This window comes from Sinohyriopsis cumingii, chromosome 11 (genome assembly GCF_028554795.1).
Source record: "Sinohyriopsis cumingii isolate HCF-2022 chromosome 11, ASM2855479v2, whole genome shotgun sequence".
NCBI lineage: Eukaryota > Metazoa > Mollusca > Bivalvia > Unionida > Unionidae > Sinohyriopsis > Sinohyriopsis cumingii.
The window spans coordinates 11,874,739-11,890,822 of NC_142971.1; the positions used below are offsets into that span (position 1 = coordinate 11,874,739).

Sequence of the window (16,084 nt, forward strand, 5' to 3'; positions counted from 1 at the left end):
CTTAATGATGAAAATTAGGTCACCATTACTTAATGTTTAAATCTAGAAGAGAAAACGGAACTGCTTTCAGATGAAGGTTGTTGAGCTTGTAAAGATATTGAAACTTACTGACAATTGTTCTGCACTGGTGAGTAAAAAAGATCAGAGTCTAAATCCACGCACACCTTTTACATATGAAAAGGGTACCTGGTATTGTGAGATAATTGGAACGAATTTCGTTAATTATTATTTTCAATATTTAAAATTACTATTGAAAAAGATAAGGTCATATTATACTGAAACTTGCATGTACCATTGCTATACATATCACATATGAGCGCTTGTTAAAACAAAAGCATTCCATACAGATACAAATACAGGAAGGTAACAGCAGGGCCGCAAACAGGGTAGGAAAACTAGGGCCAAATTCCAGCGGTCCAAAACGCCGAAGGGAATTTTCTTTTGTAATTCATAGGGGTCTGCTGGAGAATTTTTCCTAGGGCCCACACATCCTGTCCGCTTTTATCTGTTGAAATTTAAAAGAAATTATATGCTTGCATGATACACACAAACCACCTCAGATTTCATCAATTGCACACATTACGCGTATAGGAAGGAAAACGTACAATTAGATGTATGCATATCATAATAACAAATTATGTTAATCAGTCCAGCTATATACAGGTCATTATGATGGATCAAAGTCTGATTTCTATTTATAGTTATGTTTTTAAGCTCGTAAATTATTCTACAATGGATCTGTTTGTACAAAAGTGATAATTTACATACACGTTATAAAATCAGATGAATGTTCTTCCATTTTTATTGGATTCTTTGCACCCTAAATTTTAGAATATGAAGCCATTCATTAATTCTGTCATGTATCATATATGAAAGTCATTATTTGTTACCCCTCCCCCCCCCTCCACGCTAGCATTAACTGTTATTATTCAGTTGCCCACAATGTAGCTACACCTAACTCTGGTTAGTATGTATTCACAAAGAATCGGACATTTAAAAGGGGCTGTGAAAATATCAAAGAACTGAAGTATCCAAGCCTCAAGAGCAAGTTAATAAATATGGAAAATAAAACATCAGCGTACCAGTCAAGATAGCGCCAAAACTCATGAATATTCATACCAACTCTAGGTCCTTGTCGTTGTAGACCTGCCGCCAGGCCTTCTCATATAGTGTCTACCAGATTAATGACGAATCGAGTTGGTTGAAAGGGTAGTAATGTATAACCATTGTCGACATATATAGGTAAGCGGTGTGTGTGTGTGTGTGTGTGTGTGTGTCAGACGAAGAGGATGTGTTGGTGGTTCAGTAGGATCAATAATAACTGATTTTTGGAACACTAACACCGTCAAATGTCCCACCACCCCTCATCCTACCTCCCTCTTCCGGTTGTAGATTTTAAGATAGACTTAAATTATTAAAATAACTTATGTTGGCGCAGGGTGGGATGTCTATAATGCACAAGATCCCTAACTTTTCTCAAAAGGGCACCAAAGCAAAAGTTTACTCAAAGTGTGCATATTACTCAGTAAACGTGCGCTAGAATAAAACGATGGTCAAAGTTCAAGAGAGGAGTGCACGCTTGTGTGTGTACGTTTCTTATTTTTAAATTAATTTTATTGTTTTTACCCTGGGAGAGAGGATGGTAAAAGAAGGCTATCACGTGATAGTATGACATCAAGCATGAATCTTTGTTGAGTAGTATTTCTAGTTCACTAGTTTGATTATAGATTTATTTACTTTACATATTTGCTTTACTATCAAGTTTTATTCTTCGATATTTATAATTTATTCACATAATTTATTTTCACTAGTATAAACCACTCAAGAATTCTTAATCGAAACTGCCTGTGCATTTGAAGGTATTTTATTTCCGTTACAATTAGCTCTGATTACAGTTCAGTTTCAGAGTGCAACAGCATGCATATTGTGGCGAGTTGGGGTTTGTTATGCCGACACTGTGGTAGGTGTGGGGTGGGGTGCTTCCAATATTTATTTAAATTATTATAGAAGTCCCACCCAGGCTCGATTTTGGTTGGAAGATAAATTAGTGAAAGATAGATGTAAACCTCTGAGCCCCCAGTCAGCAATGCCGACGGTTAATTGATTGAAAATAAATAAGTGAAATTAAACTAATAACAATTTAATGACAATTCTATAATCAGTTGATTAAAATTTCCCAAGTACTCTCCTTTCTCTTGACCCTGTGATAGCCTATTGCATCATTTGATTTGTAGTGTGATATAGCTTTCCACCTGTCCTTATATTCTACTCATCTGTGTATTCTTCTCTCCTATTTCTCCAATTCATTCTCCTCTTCCTCCCGACTTTCTCCATATTCATTCTCCTCCTCGACCTCTATACTTCTCTTACTTTTCCACTTTCTCCTCCTCGACTCCTTTTCCTCCTCCTCGACTTTATATACCGACTAGACTTGTCGACTCCGACTGTTCTGCTGCTCTTACTTCCGTCTCCCCTCTTAGAGACTTGGGACTCACTGAACCGGAAGTTCTCTCCCCTCAAAACCTTCCTGTGAAAACACAAGGACGGTACAATATTTTTCCTAAACCCTCTCATTTCACACTACACCCAGCCTATCATCAGATAACGGCTATTATATTTCTTCTGTCACACATTCATTCACATCGAAATGCTCATACGTTCTTGTATGGTAAAATAAGGTCGTAATAAAAGCACGGTATGAATTACTTCTCATATATACATCAATAAATTGCGTCACATCAGTACATATTCCTAATCCCATTATCACAACAAGCACACGCATTTCTTTACATTACAACTCATACAAAGTACACAACTATTCAAATATCCATGTTCTGATATATCCATATAAACTAATCTTACACACTTCCAACCATTTTCCAAATTCACAATTCAAGCATGTACAAATTCTAACATATCTCATGAGTAAATGGACTAGTTTACTACGAAGTAGCCGATTGGCGAATTACAAAACTAATTCTGACTACACGCTAACAATCTACATAATTCTCTACATAATACTCAAATACTTTTCTCAAATACGCTTGTAAATTAAACACTACAAAGGTAATTCTACGTACTGAACGATCCTAGTAATTAAGTATACATACTATAAATAATTACAATTACAATGCCGTAATATTCTGCAAAAATCGAGCAAATAACGGAGACGGATTTAGAATACGCCCTGGTCCTCGCGGGTTCCTCTGATCTTTGTAACACATATGTGGGAAGTCGTTCGATCTAACACCTAAACCGATTCAAGATGCCAGTTTGTCTCTCTGGTCAAGGTAACCCTGTGTAAGAGATTAAATCTAGCCTGCGGCAGACATCAAATATGGCTTGTAATAATAATACCTTAGATTATACCGACTTACGAACTCGGGTGGAACAAACGTGACACACACACACACACACACACACACACACACACAAATATATCTATCTATCTATCTATCTATCTATCTATCTATCTATATATATATATATATATATATATATATATATATATATATATATATATATATATATACACACATATATATTTGTTGTTGTTGTAGTTTTTAGCACACGATAGGCTATACATGGCGGCCAGTGTTAATGGTGGAGGAAGAACCCGGGAAAACTCCGGAAAGAACCACCGACCCACGAGAAGCTACTGGCAAGCTTTCTCACATACCCACATTGGCTGAATCCGAGACTCGAACCCACGCAGACAGAGGTGAGATGGCAGTGATCCGTAACGGAGAGCGCTTTAGACCACTCGGCCGCTCGGGGCCCCCTATATATATTTATATTTGATTTAATTTAGTTGTCTGTTTGTGTCACATTTTTTAAAATTTCATTACATGGTAACATTAATGTAATTTTGTTTACTGACATTTGATATTTTCCAGAAATTAGTTTGACCTGACATTTTAGTTGAAAACACCAAAAAATAGAACTTTGTATATTTTGCTGACCTAGTTCCTGACCTTGATTGAGAATCAACTAAACGCCTTTCTATTTGTATCATATCTTAGAGTAAAATGATTTGTTTTTGTCAGGAGAATACTGGGAATACCTGACTTTAGATGTAAACAGCCTCTATTTCGAAATTCTGGTTTTACCAGAATTGCGCAGTAGTCGTGTTTAATACCGATGTTTATTGAGAGTTTAGTCATGTCGGGCTTCTAAACACTGGGACGTAAGGTGTTTTTTTTTCTTCTTCATGTTGTGACCAGTTGAGTTATATTTTAAATTTTCTTCAAACTATTTGGATTCTAAAAGATTATTCGTTTCTCTGGGAATATTTAAGTGCTCAAATAGAATTCTTGGACAAAGACATTTATTTAAATTTTATTCGGAATTCAAACACCGGAATATTATTCTCTGTGAACAAAACAAGAACTATAGACACAACAACACTATACTGGCTATAGTATACGTCATCGCCTTCCATTTCGGATTTTTCTTCGGGACCCGGACTCAGATTCTTTAGAACATTTCATTACTAGGGTTTCTAAAATTCAATTCGTGGATTATTCCTGGTAAGTTCTTTTCCTCAATTTTACATTGTTTTTCCAGGGAAATAAATTATTTGTTAAATTTTGCAAAGCTTGTTTTCACTTTTTCTTTGTTACTGTTTATTAGAGCCTAAACACGGAACATAAGAAATTGGGCGCTCGTACTTGGATATTTGAATTTTGGCTAAGATATTTCAGAAAACTATGATTATTGTAATTTGAATTCCCCGATTTTTTAAATCTTTTAAAAAATCCCAAGTGTTATTTTACAATTTTGAAATCTTTAGTGAAATCAACAGGCTTTTTCACAACATCATCAAAAATAGAGAATATTTTGAATTTTACTCAGGAGTGGTTAGAAAGTTGGAAAATGGAAGTACAGCTAAAAAGTTCGAATTGAGATAAGACATGTTCAGTTTCAGATAAAAAAAAGATACAAATGGATAGAGAGATGGAAGTAAGAATAATGCAGTTTCAGAAAGAGATGGTAGTAATGCAGTTACAATTTGAGAAAGAGGAGAGACCGGAAAGAGAGAAAGAAAAACAAATGCAATTAGATAGGGAAGAGAAATAAAGACAAATTCAGTACAAGAAAACAATGCAATTACAAGAAAAATAAATGCAATTAGATAAGGAAGAAAGAGAAAGAAAGGGAATTTAAAAATAGGTTAAAAGAATTCGAGCTGGCAAAAGGAAAACACTTCCCTACTTTTGATGTTTTAAGAAATATCAAGTTAGTAACTCCTTTTTTGGAAAAAGAAGTAGACAAATATTTCCCTTTTTGAAAGAATAGCGGAAAATTTGAAATGGCCAAAAGAGCACTGGACTCTTACAACAATGTGTATTCACTGGTAAGGCTAGTGATATTTATAATTCATTGTCACTACAACAGAGTGCTGACTATGATGTAATTAATGACTATATATTGATGGGTTATGAGTTAGTCCGTGAGTCTTATCGGCAAACATTCAGAAACTATAAAAAAGAAGCTGACCGGACCTATGTCGAATTTGCATGGGAAAAAGCACGACAGTTTGATAGGTGATGCTCTTTTAGAAAGATTAATAAAGGTTACGAAAGTCTCAGACAACTCATATTGGTTGAAGAGTTCAAGAACTGTATCCATAGTGACATTAGGACTTGTCTTGACGAGCATAAGATCGAAACCTTAGAAAATGCTGCTCGTGCTGCTGCTGAGTATTCCTTAACTCATAAAGTTTCTTTTGTAAATAATACTTCTACTCAACAGTCTTCTAGCAGAACAGTATTTCAGCTTAACACAAGCCCTTCTAAAACTCAAATTGGCACAACTTCTAAAAGTAAATTTGTAGCAATCCGAAATAACGTGTCCTTTCTTCTTGCAATAGGTACACGTAGGAAGAGACGAGGATCTTTGATCAAGTGTATTTCATACACTTGATCGAAGATCCTCGTCTCTTCCTACGTGTACCTATTGCAGGAAGAAAGAACACGTTATTTCGGATTGCTACAAATTGAAACATAGACATCAGAATCATGACAGATCTATTCCAGATGTTCTTATTTGTAAAAGGTCAAGGTCACGGTCATGTATTGAAAAGCAATACATTTGTTGGGTCTAGTAAACCCCAGTCTGATTTTGTTATGGAGAATTATGAACCATTTATATCGAAGGGTTATATATCACTCTTGGGTGATTCGGCCAAATCCTATCCCTATTAACATTTTAAGGGACACAGGGGCTTCTCAGAGTCTTTTATTGTCAGGTACTTTGCCTTTTTCTGAGAAGTCTTCTTCTAATGAGAGTGTTCTTATTCAGCGACTAGAGTGCGGCTTTGATAATAATCCTCTCCATTGTGTAAATTTGTCATCAGACTTAGTCTCAGGACCAGTTACATTCTGAACAGTCTCTGTTTTACCCGTTGACGGCATTCAGTTATTACTAGGCAACGACCTAGCTTAATAAAAGGTTGTCGTTGATCCACTTGTAACTGACAAGCCTTGTTTGGATCAGAAAGTCAATCCAATTGATAAAGAATTCTCTGATTTATTCCCAGCTTATACAGTTACCAGAGCTATGGCAAAGAAAGCTTTTGAAAATATATTGATAAGGAAAGTTATCCTTTAGCTGACACGTGTATTGGTCAGGCTTTTGATGAGGTCACTTTCACTCCTTGTTTGGATCAATCAGAAGGTATTGATCACAGTGATCCTCTTTTAACTATTATTCTGTTTATTCTAATCAGGGTAATAAACGACAATCACTTGTCGTCGAACAGGGAAAAGATCCTAAGATCTCCTGTTTGTTTCAAAGGGTCATTAGTGAAACTGAAGCCACTGAAGTACCTGTCTGTTATTTCATTAAAAATGGAATTCTTATGAGAAAAGGGAGACCTCCTGAGGTACCAGCTGATGACGAGTGGTCAGTGAACTATCAAATTGTAGTTTCATAAACTTACAGACAGGAAATACTTAGTTTGGCCCATGAAACTAATATGGCTGGTCATTTAGGAATTAATAAGACTCATCACAAGATCTTGACTCACTTTTACTGCCCAAAAATCAAAATTGATGTTGGTAAATACTGTAGATCTTGTCATACTTGTCAAATGGTAGAAAAACCACAAAATAGCTAAGGCTCATTTGCATCCTATTCCTGCATTTGACGAACCATTTAGTAGAATTATGGTAGACTGTGTTGGTCCCTTACCTAAGACCAAGTCAGTTAACCAATACCTGCTGACCATTATGTGTGTGTCAACAAGGTTTCCAGAGGCGATTCCTTTGAAGAATATTAATTCTAAAACAATAATAATAGCTATAATAAAGTTTTTCTTAACTCAATTTCGCCTTCCCAAATATGTGCAATTGGGTCAAGGGTCAACTTTTTGGTCTGGAACTTTCCAGCCCATTATTCTTGAATTTGGCATCAAGCAATTCAAGTTAAAAAGTGAAATTAAGGTTTGACAGAACTACAATGAAGAGAACTTTTGAGTCTGGTAAATAGTTATGTCTCTCTTGCTCGTTCTTCAAAATTTTCTTCAGATTATATATTACGGCCTTTGCAAAGTTAAGAAGAAAATAAACGAGTTAAATTATAATATTAGTGCTAATGGGATCTAAATAAATTATTGGAGTACCAGTATACAAAAGAGACAGCCAAGTTAAATATGCAATCAATATAGTTTTACATGTCCCACTCATTGAAGATTTAAGTGAAGGAATATCATCGGATTCTACTGATATTGCAGTGACAAATCTTCGGAATTCAGAAATTATGAAAAATCTGGACCAGAAACTTTCACATTTGCAGGAGCAAGAAAGAAAAATAGGGTCCCGAGTGGCCGAGTGGTTTAAAGCGCTATCCGTTACGGATCACTGCCATCTCACCGCAGTCTGCGTGGGTTCCAGTCTAGGATTTGGCCAATGTGGGTATGTGAGAAAGCTTGCTAGTAGCTTCTCGTGGGTCGGTGATTCTTCCTGGGGTTTTCCCGGATTCTTCCTCCACCATTAATACTGGTCGCCATGCATAGCCTATCGTGTGCTGAAAATGGCGTTAAACCCCACAACAACAACAACAACAAAGAAAGAAAGAAATGAACTTAAAAAGTTATTAATTGAATATGAGCACTTATTTCCAGATGTCCCTACAAGAACAAACAAAATTTTCCATAACTTTGAAATTGCAAATACTAAACCTGTCAAACAACACCCGTACAGGACGAACCCTCTCAAACAGGAATACTTGAAAAAATAAATTCAGTACTTGCTGGAGAATGGTTTTATAAAGCCCAGTAAAAGTGACTGAAGTTCACCATGCATACTTGTTTCAAAACCAAATGCAAGTTTCCGTATGTGCACTGATTATAGGTAGGTGAACAGTGTGATAAAAACAGATTCATTTCCATTACCAAGAAGCGATCAATATATTGAAAAAATCGGAAATGCCAATTATGTCACCAAATTTGACGTTTGAAAGGATTTTGGCAAATTCCACTAACGGAAAGAGCAAAGGAAATTTCGGCATTCGTGATTCCAGATGTACTTTACCAATATAAGGTGATGCCGTTTGGGATGAAAGGTTCGCCAAGTACTTTTCAGCGTCTCATGAATATGATTACCTCTGGTTTAGACAATTTTGATGCTTACATTGATGACGTCATCATCTACAACGACACCTGGAAAGAACATTTAGCAACTTTTCGGAAATTCTTTGACAGACTCACAGGTGCAAGTTTGACAATTTATTTATCCAAAAGTGAGTTCTGTCGTGATAGTATAACTTTTCTAGGACGTATCGAGGGAGATGGACAAGTTAAACCTATAGATGATAAGGTCAAGGCTATATCTGAATTCCCTGTGCCTGTTAGTAAAAAGCAACTGGTGCGATTTTTAGGTATGGCTGGATACTATCGGAAATTTTGTTCCAATATTTCAATAATTGCTGAATCCCTGACAAATTTATTGAAGTAAGAAAAACAAGTTCTTTTGGACCGATAAATGTCAAGAGGCTTTTGTTAAGTTAAAAGCCATACTTAAAAGCGCGCCAATACTTACAGCTCCAAATTGCAGCCAATTATTTAAACTGTCTGTTGATGCAAGTGATGTTGGGGTTGGAGCGATATTGATTCAAGAAGACGAAAATGGACCTGATCATCCAGTGTGCTTTTTCTCTAAGAAATGAAATGAGCATCAAAGAAAGTATTCAGCAATCGAGAAAGATTTTGATTTTGATTTTTTTTGCGTAGCTTTAACACTTTTTCAGTCATATTGCTACGATGTCTGCATTGTGACAGTTTATAGTGATGTCTTGCACTGGGGCATCATGCCGCAGATATGTAGCATGATGTCACACCCAGTCACATTATCCTGACACCAGGTCGACCAGTCCTAACGTTAACCTCTTAATGCTGAGAGCCAAGCGAGGCAGCTGCAATCGAGAAGGAATTGTTGGCTTTGATATTGGCATTACAACATTTTGAAGTTTACATTAGTTCAGCTCCTTCTTCGATTATTGTACTTAGTGACCACAACCCCCCATACTTTCATCGGCATTTATTTAAATTGTATTCGGAATTCGAACACCGGAATATTATTGTCTGCGAACAACACAGAACTGTAGACACAACAGAACTATAATGGCTATAGTATACGTCATCGCCTTCCATTTAGGATTTTTCGTCGGGACTCGAACTCAAGTTCATTAGAACATTTCATTACTAGGAATTATAAATTTACTACGTGGATTATTCTTGGATTATTTTTAGATTTGATTCTAAAAACCGTAAGTTCTTTTCGTCAATTTTACATTGTTTTACCAGCGAAATAAATTATCTGTTAAAATTTTACAAAGCTTGTTGTTTTCACTTTTTCATTGTTACTGTTTGTTAGAGCCTGAACACGTAATATATATATATATATATATATATATATATATATATATATATATATATATATATATATATATATATATATATATATATATATATAGTGTTGTTGTGTTACAAGTAATGCGTGTGGATTGCAGGATGTCAAAAAAAAAAAAAAAACGAATACAATTTTCTTGTTCTATATGTATGATAGTTCCAAGCTGAAAATGGGTAATTCTCTCTTAGTTCCAAAGAAAATAACCGAAATATTTTTGGCAAAGTCTGGGTTGAAATAGTCCACGCAAACTTATTGGAAGTTCTTTAACGTATGTGTCTTTTTTGCAAGTCGCCGCTCCAGCTCTTAGGCGTTTTTAGGGCGAATTTAATCGCGTATACAGTTACGTAAATATCAGTAATCTTGTTTTGCATTTATTTACAGAGTTGGTTCCAAGATGTTTCGTGTGCATTATCATGGGAAAAGGAATGTCATTAAGGGTGGACGACATAGGAGAGTATTGTACAAAATTAGAACAACTTGACACGTATGCAAAGCAATAACACTGACGAAGCGCACTCGTTATTTTTGCAGTCGAGAATGTTAAAAACGTTGCCATATAAACTGTCTTGTTTGATGACAGTGTACCAACATTTACACGATACGATTAAACTTTGGCTTAGTTCGGTACATAGGTATGAGGTTTCAAGTTGAACTGCACGTGTAAAACGGTTTTCTTGATGTAATAGGAACATATCAAATTAATACGAATAAGTAACAAAAAAGAAAGAAAGAAGCAGACATTATTTCTAGCTGTAAAGAAAGTACGCTGACTTCGAAAAGAAGATCGTGAACGTTATGAAAACAAGCACCATGTACGAACTATTACACAAGTCCGGACAAGAAAGAGATGGCAATATCTGCATTGAGGAAAAGCTTCTTCAGTGCGTTGCTTTTGACCAGGATGCGTTTCGGGACCTTCGTATTATCGCGGCTGAGGAAAGACAAAAGGACTGGGAAAACAAGTTCCTAAGAGAACTACAAGAATGTTCAGGGTCCGAATTTATCTACAGCAGGAGAGAACTGCCAGGCAGGACAGACAGCTCTGCTGAAATCTTGAAGCATTTACACATTGATAAGATAGTTCTCTTAGGGAGTTCCATGGATGGATTGTATCTAGAAAAAGGATTTCCTGTTGTAGATACAAACAGCGGAGCAGTGAACGAGACAGATCTAGACGTTATCTTTGAGTTCAAAGGGATTGACATTTTTCAGAGAATGCCCGAGGACATGAATTTTCCTCATTTGTTGGTGAAAGAAAGCAAATTTCCAGGATATGTATTGCTACAAATTGTCTCTTGTAGACAAAACGAAGACAAAGCACCAGAATATTTTGAACCGAAGGTGTTACAAACACATCTGGCTCTGACTCTGCAATCTTCGAGATTCTGCGTGTTCAACATCCTGAACGCGCCGCATGGGGAAAGTTTTCTTCCGAAAGGACCAGCTTTATCGGGAGCATGTGAAGACGAACTTGGAATCCATCAGTTGGATTATGTGGCTGCCTTGACAATGGCTGACTGGCCAAATATCGCCAATTCATTTATAATTCGCCAGAGGCTTAGTGGCTGGCCTTCAAAGGAAATAATTCAAGAACTTAAAGAACTTGGATGTGGATTTGTGGCCGCTGGACATGATGAAAGTCCCACTAAGGAGTTGGAATGGCGCGTGTCCTTTTCAACATTGGAGAAAAAGCTTTTGAGAGAACTGAGTGAGGCACAACTACGGTCATACCTTTTCTTTAAATCTCTGTACAAACTCCTTCTCGTCGAACCAAAATGTTTGACAAGTTACATGATGAAGAACATATTACTTTGGGTGATTGAGACGGTGCCTTTGGATACATGGAGATTCGATAATATCCTAGAGTGTGTACTAGCTCTTGTTGACGAACTCGCACGATGTCTTCAAACACGCACCATTCCCAACTACTTTGTTCCCAAAAGGAATATGATCAGACACATTAAGCAGAATATTGTTAAAGAACTCTACAAAAAAGTTTGGATCATACAGAATGACGTGCTAGGTACCATATTAGGCTGTTCAGAGATGGTTCAGTTCATGGCATTTCACGATACATCACTGAAACCGCTTTACCAAAAATTGTCCGGTTTCTCTCTGGACAAAGCAAAAATGATTCTCAGCGCACTTCACTATATAATGTATCTGAATCTCCGCTTGCATGCTCGCCGCTATCAGATAAAACTATCACTTAATACCCTCGTGGCTTGCTTCAGGAAGAAATGCAGAAGTCTCTTTAGCTCTGTATGCTCAAAATCAGCATGGTACTTAATAGAAGCCATTAAGCTCCTTCCAGACGCATCGCTTGTCCGGTTGTCTACTGAGGACAGTCATTATGTGCTGCATACATTGGGATTGCGTCAGCAAGTTATGAAAGTCGTTACTTCAGAGTTATATCAGGGGTTTCTCAAAAAGGTGATCAGCGACCAAGAGTTTGTGACAAATGACCAAGTAACTGCAATTCCTGAGTTTGACACTCTGGTGGACTGGGTGGACATGACATCTGTATGGAGTGGTGGTCAGCCACTTAGTAGTGACCACATAAAAACACCAATACAGTTAGACTGAGGCCACATGGTTTCTAGTTAGTGATGAACTAGTTCAGGTGAAATGATAAAACGTTTACCTTGGCAAGGACTTACAAAAGTGATCATGCGGCGTTAAATTTAGTTAATTTTCTGCTAATGACGTGAATGTGACAGAAAATAGAAAATCAACATGAACTGTTTTTCTTAAGGCATGAAGTCAGAGGGGATCATCAAACTAAGGTTGAGATTTAGTTTCAACCAATCGCAAAAAACTTTATAGTTTTGAAACGTCACTTTTGATTTGCTGAGCTTTAAAGTTTCCAGTTTCCAGGCGTTGTGGTCTTTTTGTATTTTGAATAATTACTTGTTCAAGTTTAAAGAGAATATATATAAATTCAATCCTTTGATTTGTCTTTAATGTAAAAAGGTATCTGCTCAGATTAATTTTGGAAATATTTGTCAGCTAATTTTCTTAGCAAGATATACATGTCGAATTGAAAGTAGAATGAGTGCTTCTTGAACAGTGATCATTATAGATTAAAAAAGGAGAAGACCATAATCACAATATTTGAATCATCATCTAATGCTGAAATCAATATAAAACTCGGAGGTTGAGTCTGAAGTTCAGTTTCCACTCAAAGTTAACAGGTGGCTTTTTAATTGCAATAACTTTAGTAACTTGATGCTGTACAGTCTTAAGCTCTAACTCTGGCCGAAAGGGACCACTCCGGTGGCCTAGTGGTTAGAGCGTCCGCCTCGGATGCGGAGGTCGGGGGTTCGATCTCCGGCCGAGTCATACCAAAGATTTACAAAAAATGGTAATAACAGCTGCCTCGCTTGGCGCTCAGCATTAAGAGGTTAGTGTTAGGACTGGTCGGCCTGGTGTCAGGATAATGTTAGTGGGTGGGACATCATGCTACATGTCCGCGGCATGATGCCCCAGTAGACATCACTATAAACTGTCACACTGTAGACATCGTAGCGATATGACTGAAAAAGTGTTAAAGTTCCGTTAAAAATCCAAATCACACACACGCTTTGGCCGAAAGGGTTTTTGATCCCCGGCACTGGGTAACTCTGTATATAACAAAGTTCATGCAGGGCCACAGAGAGCGATCATGGTCCATGGGGTAAGAAACACCCGGGCCTCTCCTAGTTCTTGTTCAAACAAAATTTTTCTTTTATAAAATAAAAAGTGTTGTTCGACTCGGGCCCCCTTACGGGCCCAGCAGCAGGCACGGTGAACCCACCTCAATAAATCCGAGCAAAGAAGTCTATACTGCTTACCTTAGAGAACGAAGGTTCCATTTTGAAAAATAAAGCTTTCAAGAAAGGTTTCATTGGAAGGGCCGGGCTAAAAAAATCTATACTGCCTACCTTAAATAAGGAGAGGTCGCATTCTCGTTGCTGCTGTCATCCAAAAATGTTATCAAGGCCTATACGATATCGTGATCGGGGATCATGTAAATGCATTGTTATAAATCCATGCGGGGTTAACTGAGCCTGACTAAATAAATTTATAAACTTAATTATATCCATTTCACCGCTACACCATGTCTGATGAATATTTCGTAACGTGTGTGTATCAACACCATTAAATACAACTAAAATATTACAATTATCTCTGATCACTTTTGGTGTTTGTCTATACCGTTGAGTAACATAAATCACATCTGTGTTTTTATGTCTTCCACGCGAGAATATCCGAGCTGGATTTGAGTGTCTGTCCAGCATCACATCTTCGTATACAACTAAATTATTAATAAACCCATCGAGGTCATCTACAGACGGTGCTTCACCGATATCAGTAATAAATTCAATAACGTCTTCGTCTAACAAGTTTGTATTTTCATTAAAATCCTTAAGTACTTCGTAACATCGTTGCTCATCAACTGACGGAGAAACTAAATATAACTTATCCCATTTCAACCATCTCATTATCAAATTAAGTAACAATTGCGTTTTGCCAGACCCAGATGGACCTATTATGACCATTTGGACAGAATTTGGTAGCGCTGCATGATGCTTGACCGGATCTTAATTTCGTGTCACTGAGAAATCAGTGACATCTATGTTATAGAAATATAATAAATAATATGGATTTATGTTGTGTAATATGCAGGACGCGTACCCCCACAAGTGAACTAACAACTACAACTACGAAAAACAAACGACAGGCACTTACGGGCAAGTGTGAACGATGTGGTACAAAATAATTTAAGTTTATTTCAGCTGACAAACCAACGGGTAAAGTTATAAAAAAAGGAGGTGATATTGCCGCTTCGCTAACAAAGTTATCAGAAAATCTACGGGGGAAATACACAGGAGACAAAATCTCCCAGGATATAATTATTGTGGTCCTGGTACCAGACTTGATATTCGACTTGACGAACGAGATTAACCAAAGCCTGAAGAGTATCCAGTAAATGCTATTGATCAAGCATGTCACGTTCATGATGTAGCGTATAAAAGCAAAAACCTACAAGAAAGACATATTGCAGACGTAAAACTAATTCACTCGTTAAGTTCTATAAAAAAATATAGAATCATTAGCTAATTGGTTGGTAAGATCCGCTATGAAAGGTAAGCTAGCATTAGGAGCTGGTAATTAATCAACTAATTATTAAAATAATGGAATCAATTTATTATAGCCCAAGAGGATATTGGAAAGGTAGAGCAGCGATTAGTAAACTCGCTGATGCAGCAAATGTTACACGTTTTACTGCTGTCAATGGTTAGCACGACAGGCAATGTGGCAAATTTTATCTACCACCACCTAAACGAACTCAGTACGCACATTTTGATGTCAGCACTCTTAATGAAGTTCATCAAACAGATATTTTGTTTTGACCACACGATACTATCAAAATTGGTTGACTTCAATCAACGTACAAATACGCATTAACTGTCATTGACGTTGCAAGTATTTGTAAAGAGGCAGAGCCGTTATCAACTAAAACAGCTGCTGAAGTTGTATCTGTTTTTGAACGAATTTATCAACGAGGACCCTTACAATGGCCACAGCTACTGAAGGTTGATCCTGGCAAGGAATTTCAGGGTGTAGTATCATCGTTGATGAAAAAACATAATGTCAAAATACGACGAGGACATACAATTCATTGTGATCAGGCAATTGTTGAACGATTGAATCGAACACTTGCTGAATTGTTATTTGGATATCAATATGCGAAGGAAATAATTCAGAAAGACAAAAGATCTCGTGAATGGGTTGCAAGATTATCAAGTGTGATAGCTGCGTTAAATAATGAAATTACTCGAACAACTGCGTTGAAACCTATTACCGCGATCACAATAAAAACATATACCTATACAACGACATGAATTTTCAAGACAACCCGTGCTGGGTAATGTGACTGTAAGATACTTATATGAACCTGGTGGACTTGAAGGTGGTATAAAAAGAGCGACTGATCCTATTTGGAGTATTACAACACATACAATTTCTAGCGCGGTAAGATCTACGGGTAGACCTGCAATCTACAGATTAGATTCAACTGCTCCTCAACATGGATTTACACGCGAGCAATTACAAGTAATTCCTGAAGACACACAGTTACCACCGCGATCACTTTTGTAAGCTAGTACCTCTACGCCGATTACATTCAA

The 16,084-nt window shown here is 36.9% G+C and overlaps 1 protein-coding gene across 1 annotated transcript; it reads left to right on the top strand.

The window, feature by feature from the left end:
* The first annotated feature begins 1,117 nt into the window (after positions 1-1,117).
* LOC149787613 (uncharacterized) lies at positions 1,118-12,856 on the top strand. The gene is made up of 2 exons (XM_089973783.1): positions 1,118-1,242; positions 10,293-12,856. The coding sequence occupies exon 2, from the start codon at positions 10,707-10,709 to the stop codon at positions 12,495-12,497; it is 1,791 nt and encodes a 596-aa protein (XP_089829909.1). The 5' UTR covers positions 1,118-1,242; positions 10,293-10,706; the 3' UTR covers positions 12,498-12,856.
* The last annotated feature ends 3,228 nt before the right edge of the window (positions 12,857-16,084 follow it).

Bases quoted from the DNA above. Each gene is read 5' to 3' on its own strand.
- LOC149787613 (XM_089973783.1), top strand. From the start codon at position 10,707: ATGAAAACAAGCACCATGTACGAACTATTACACAAGTCCGGACAAGAA.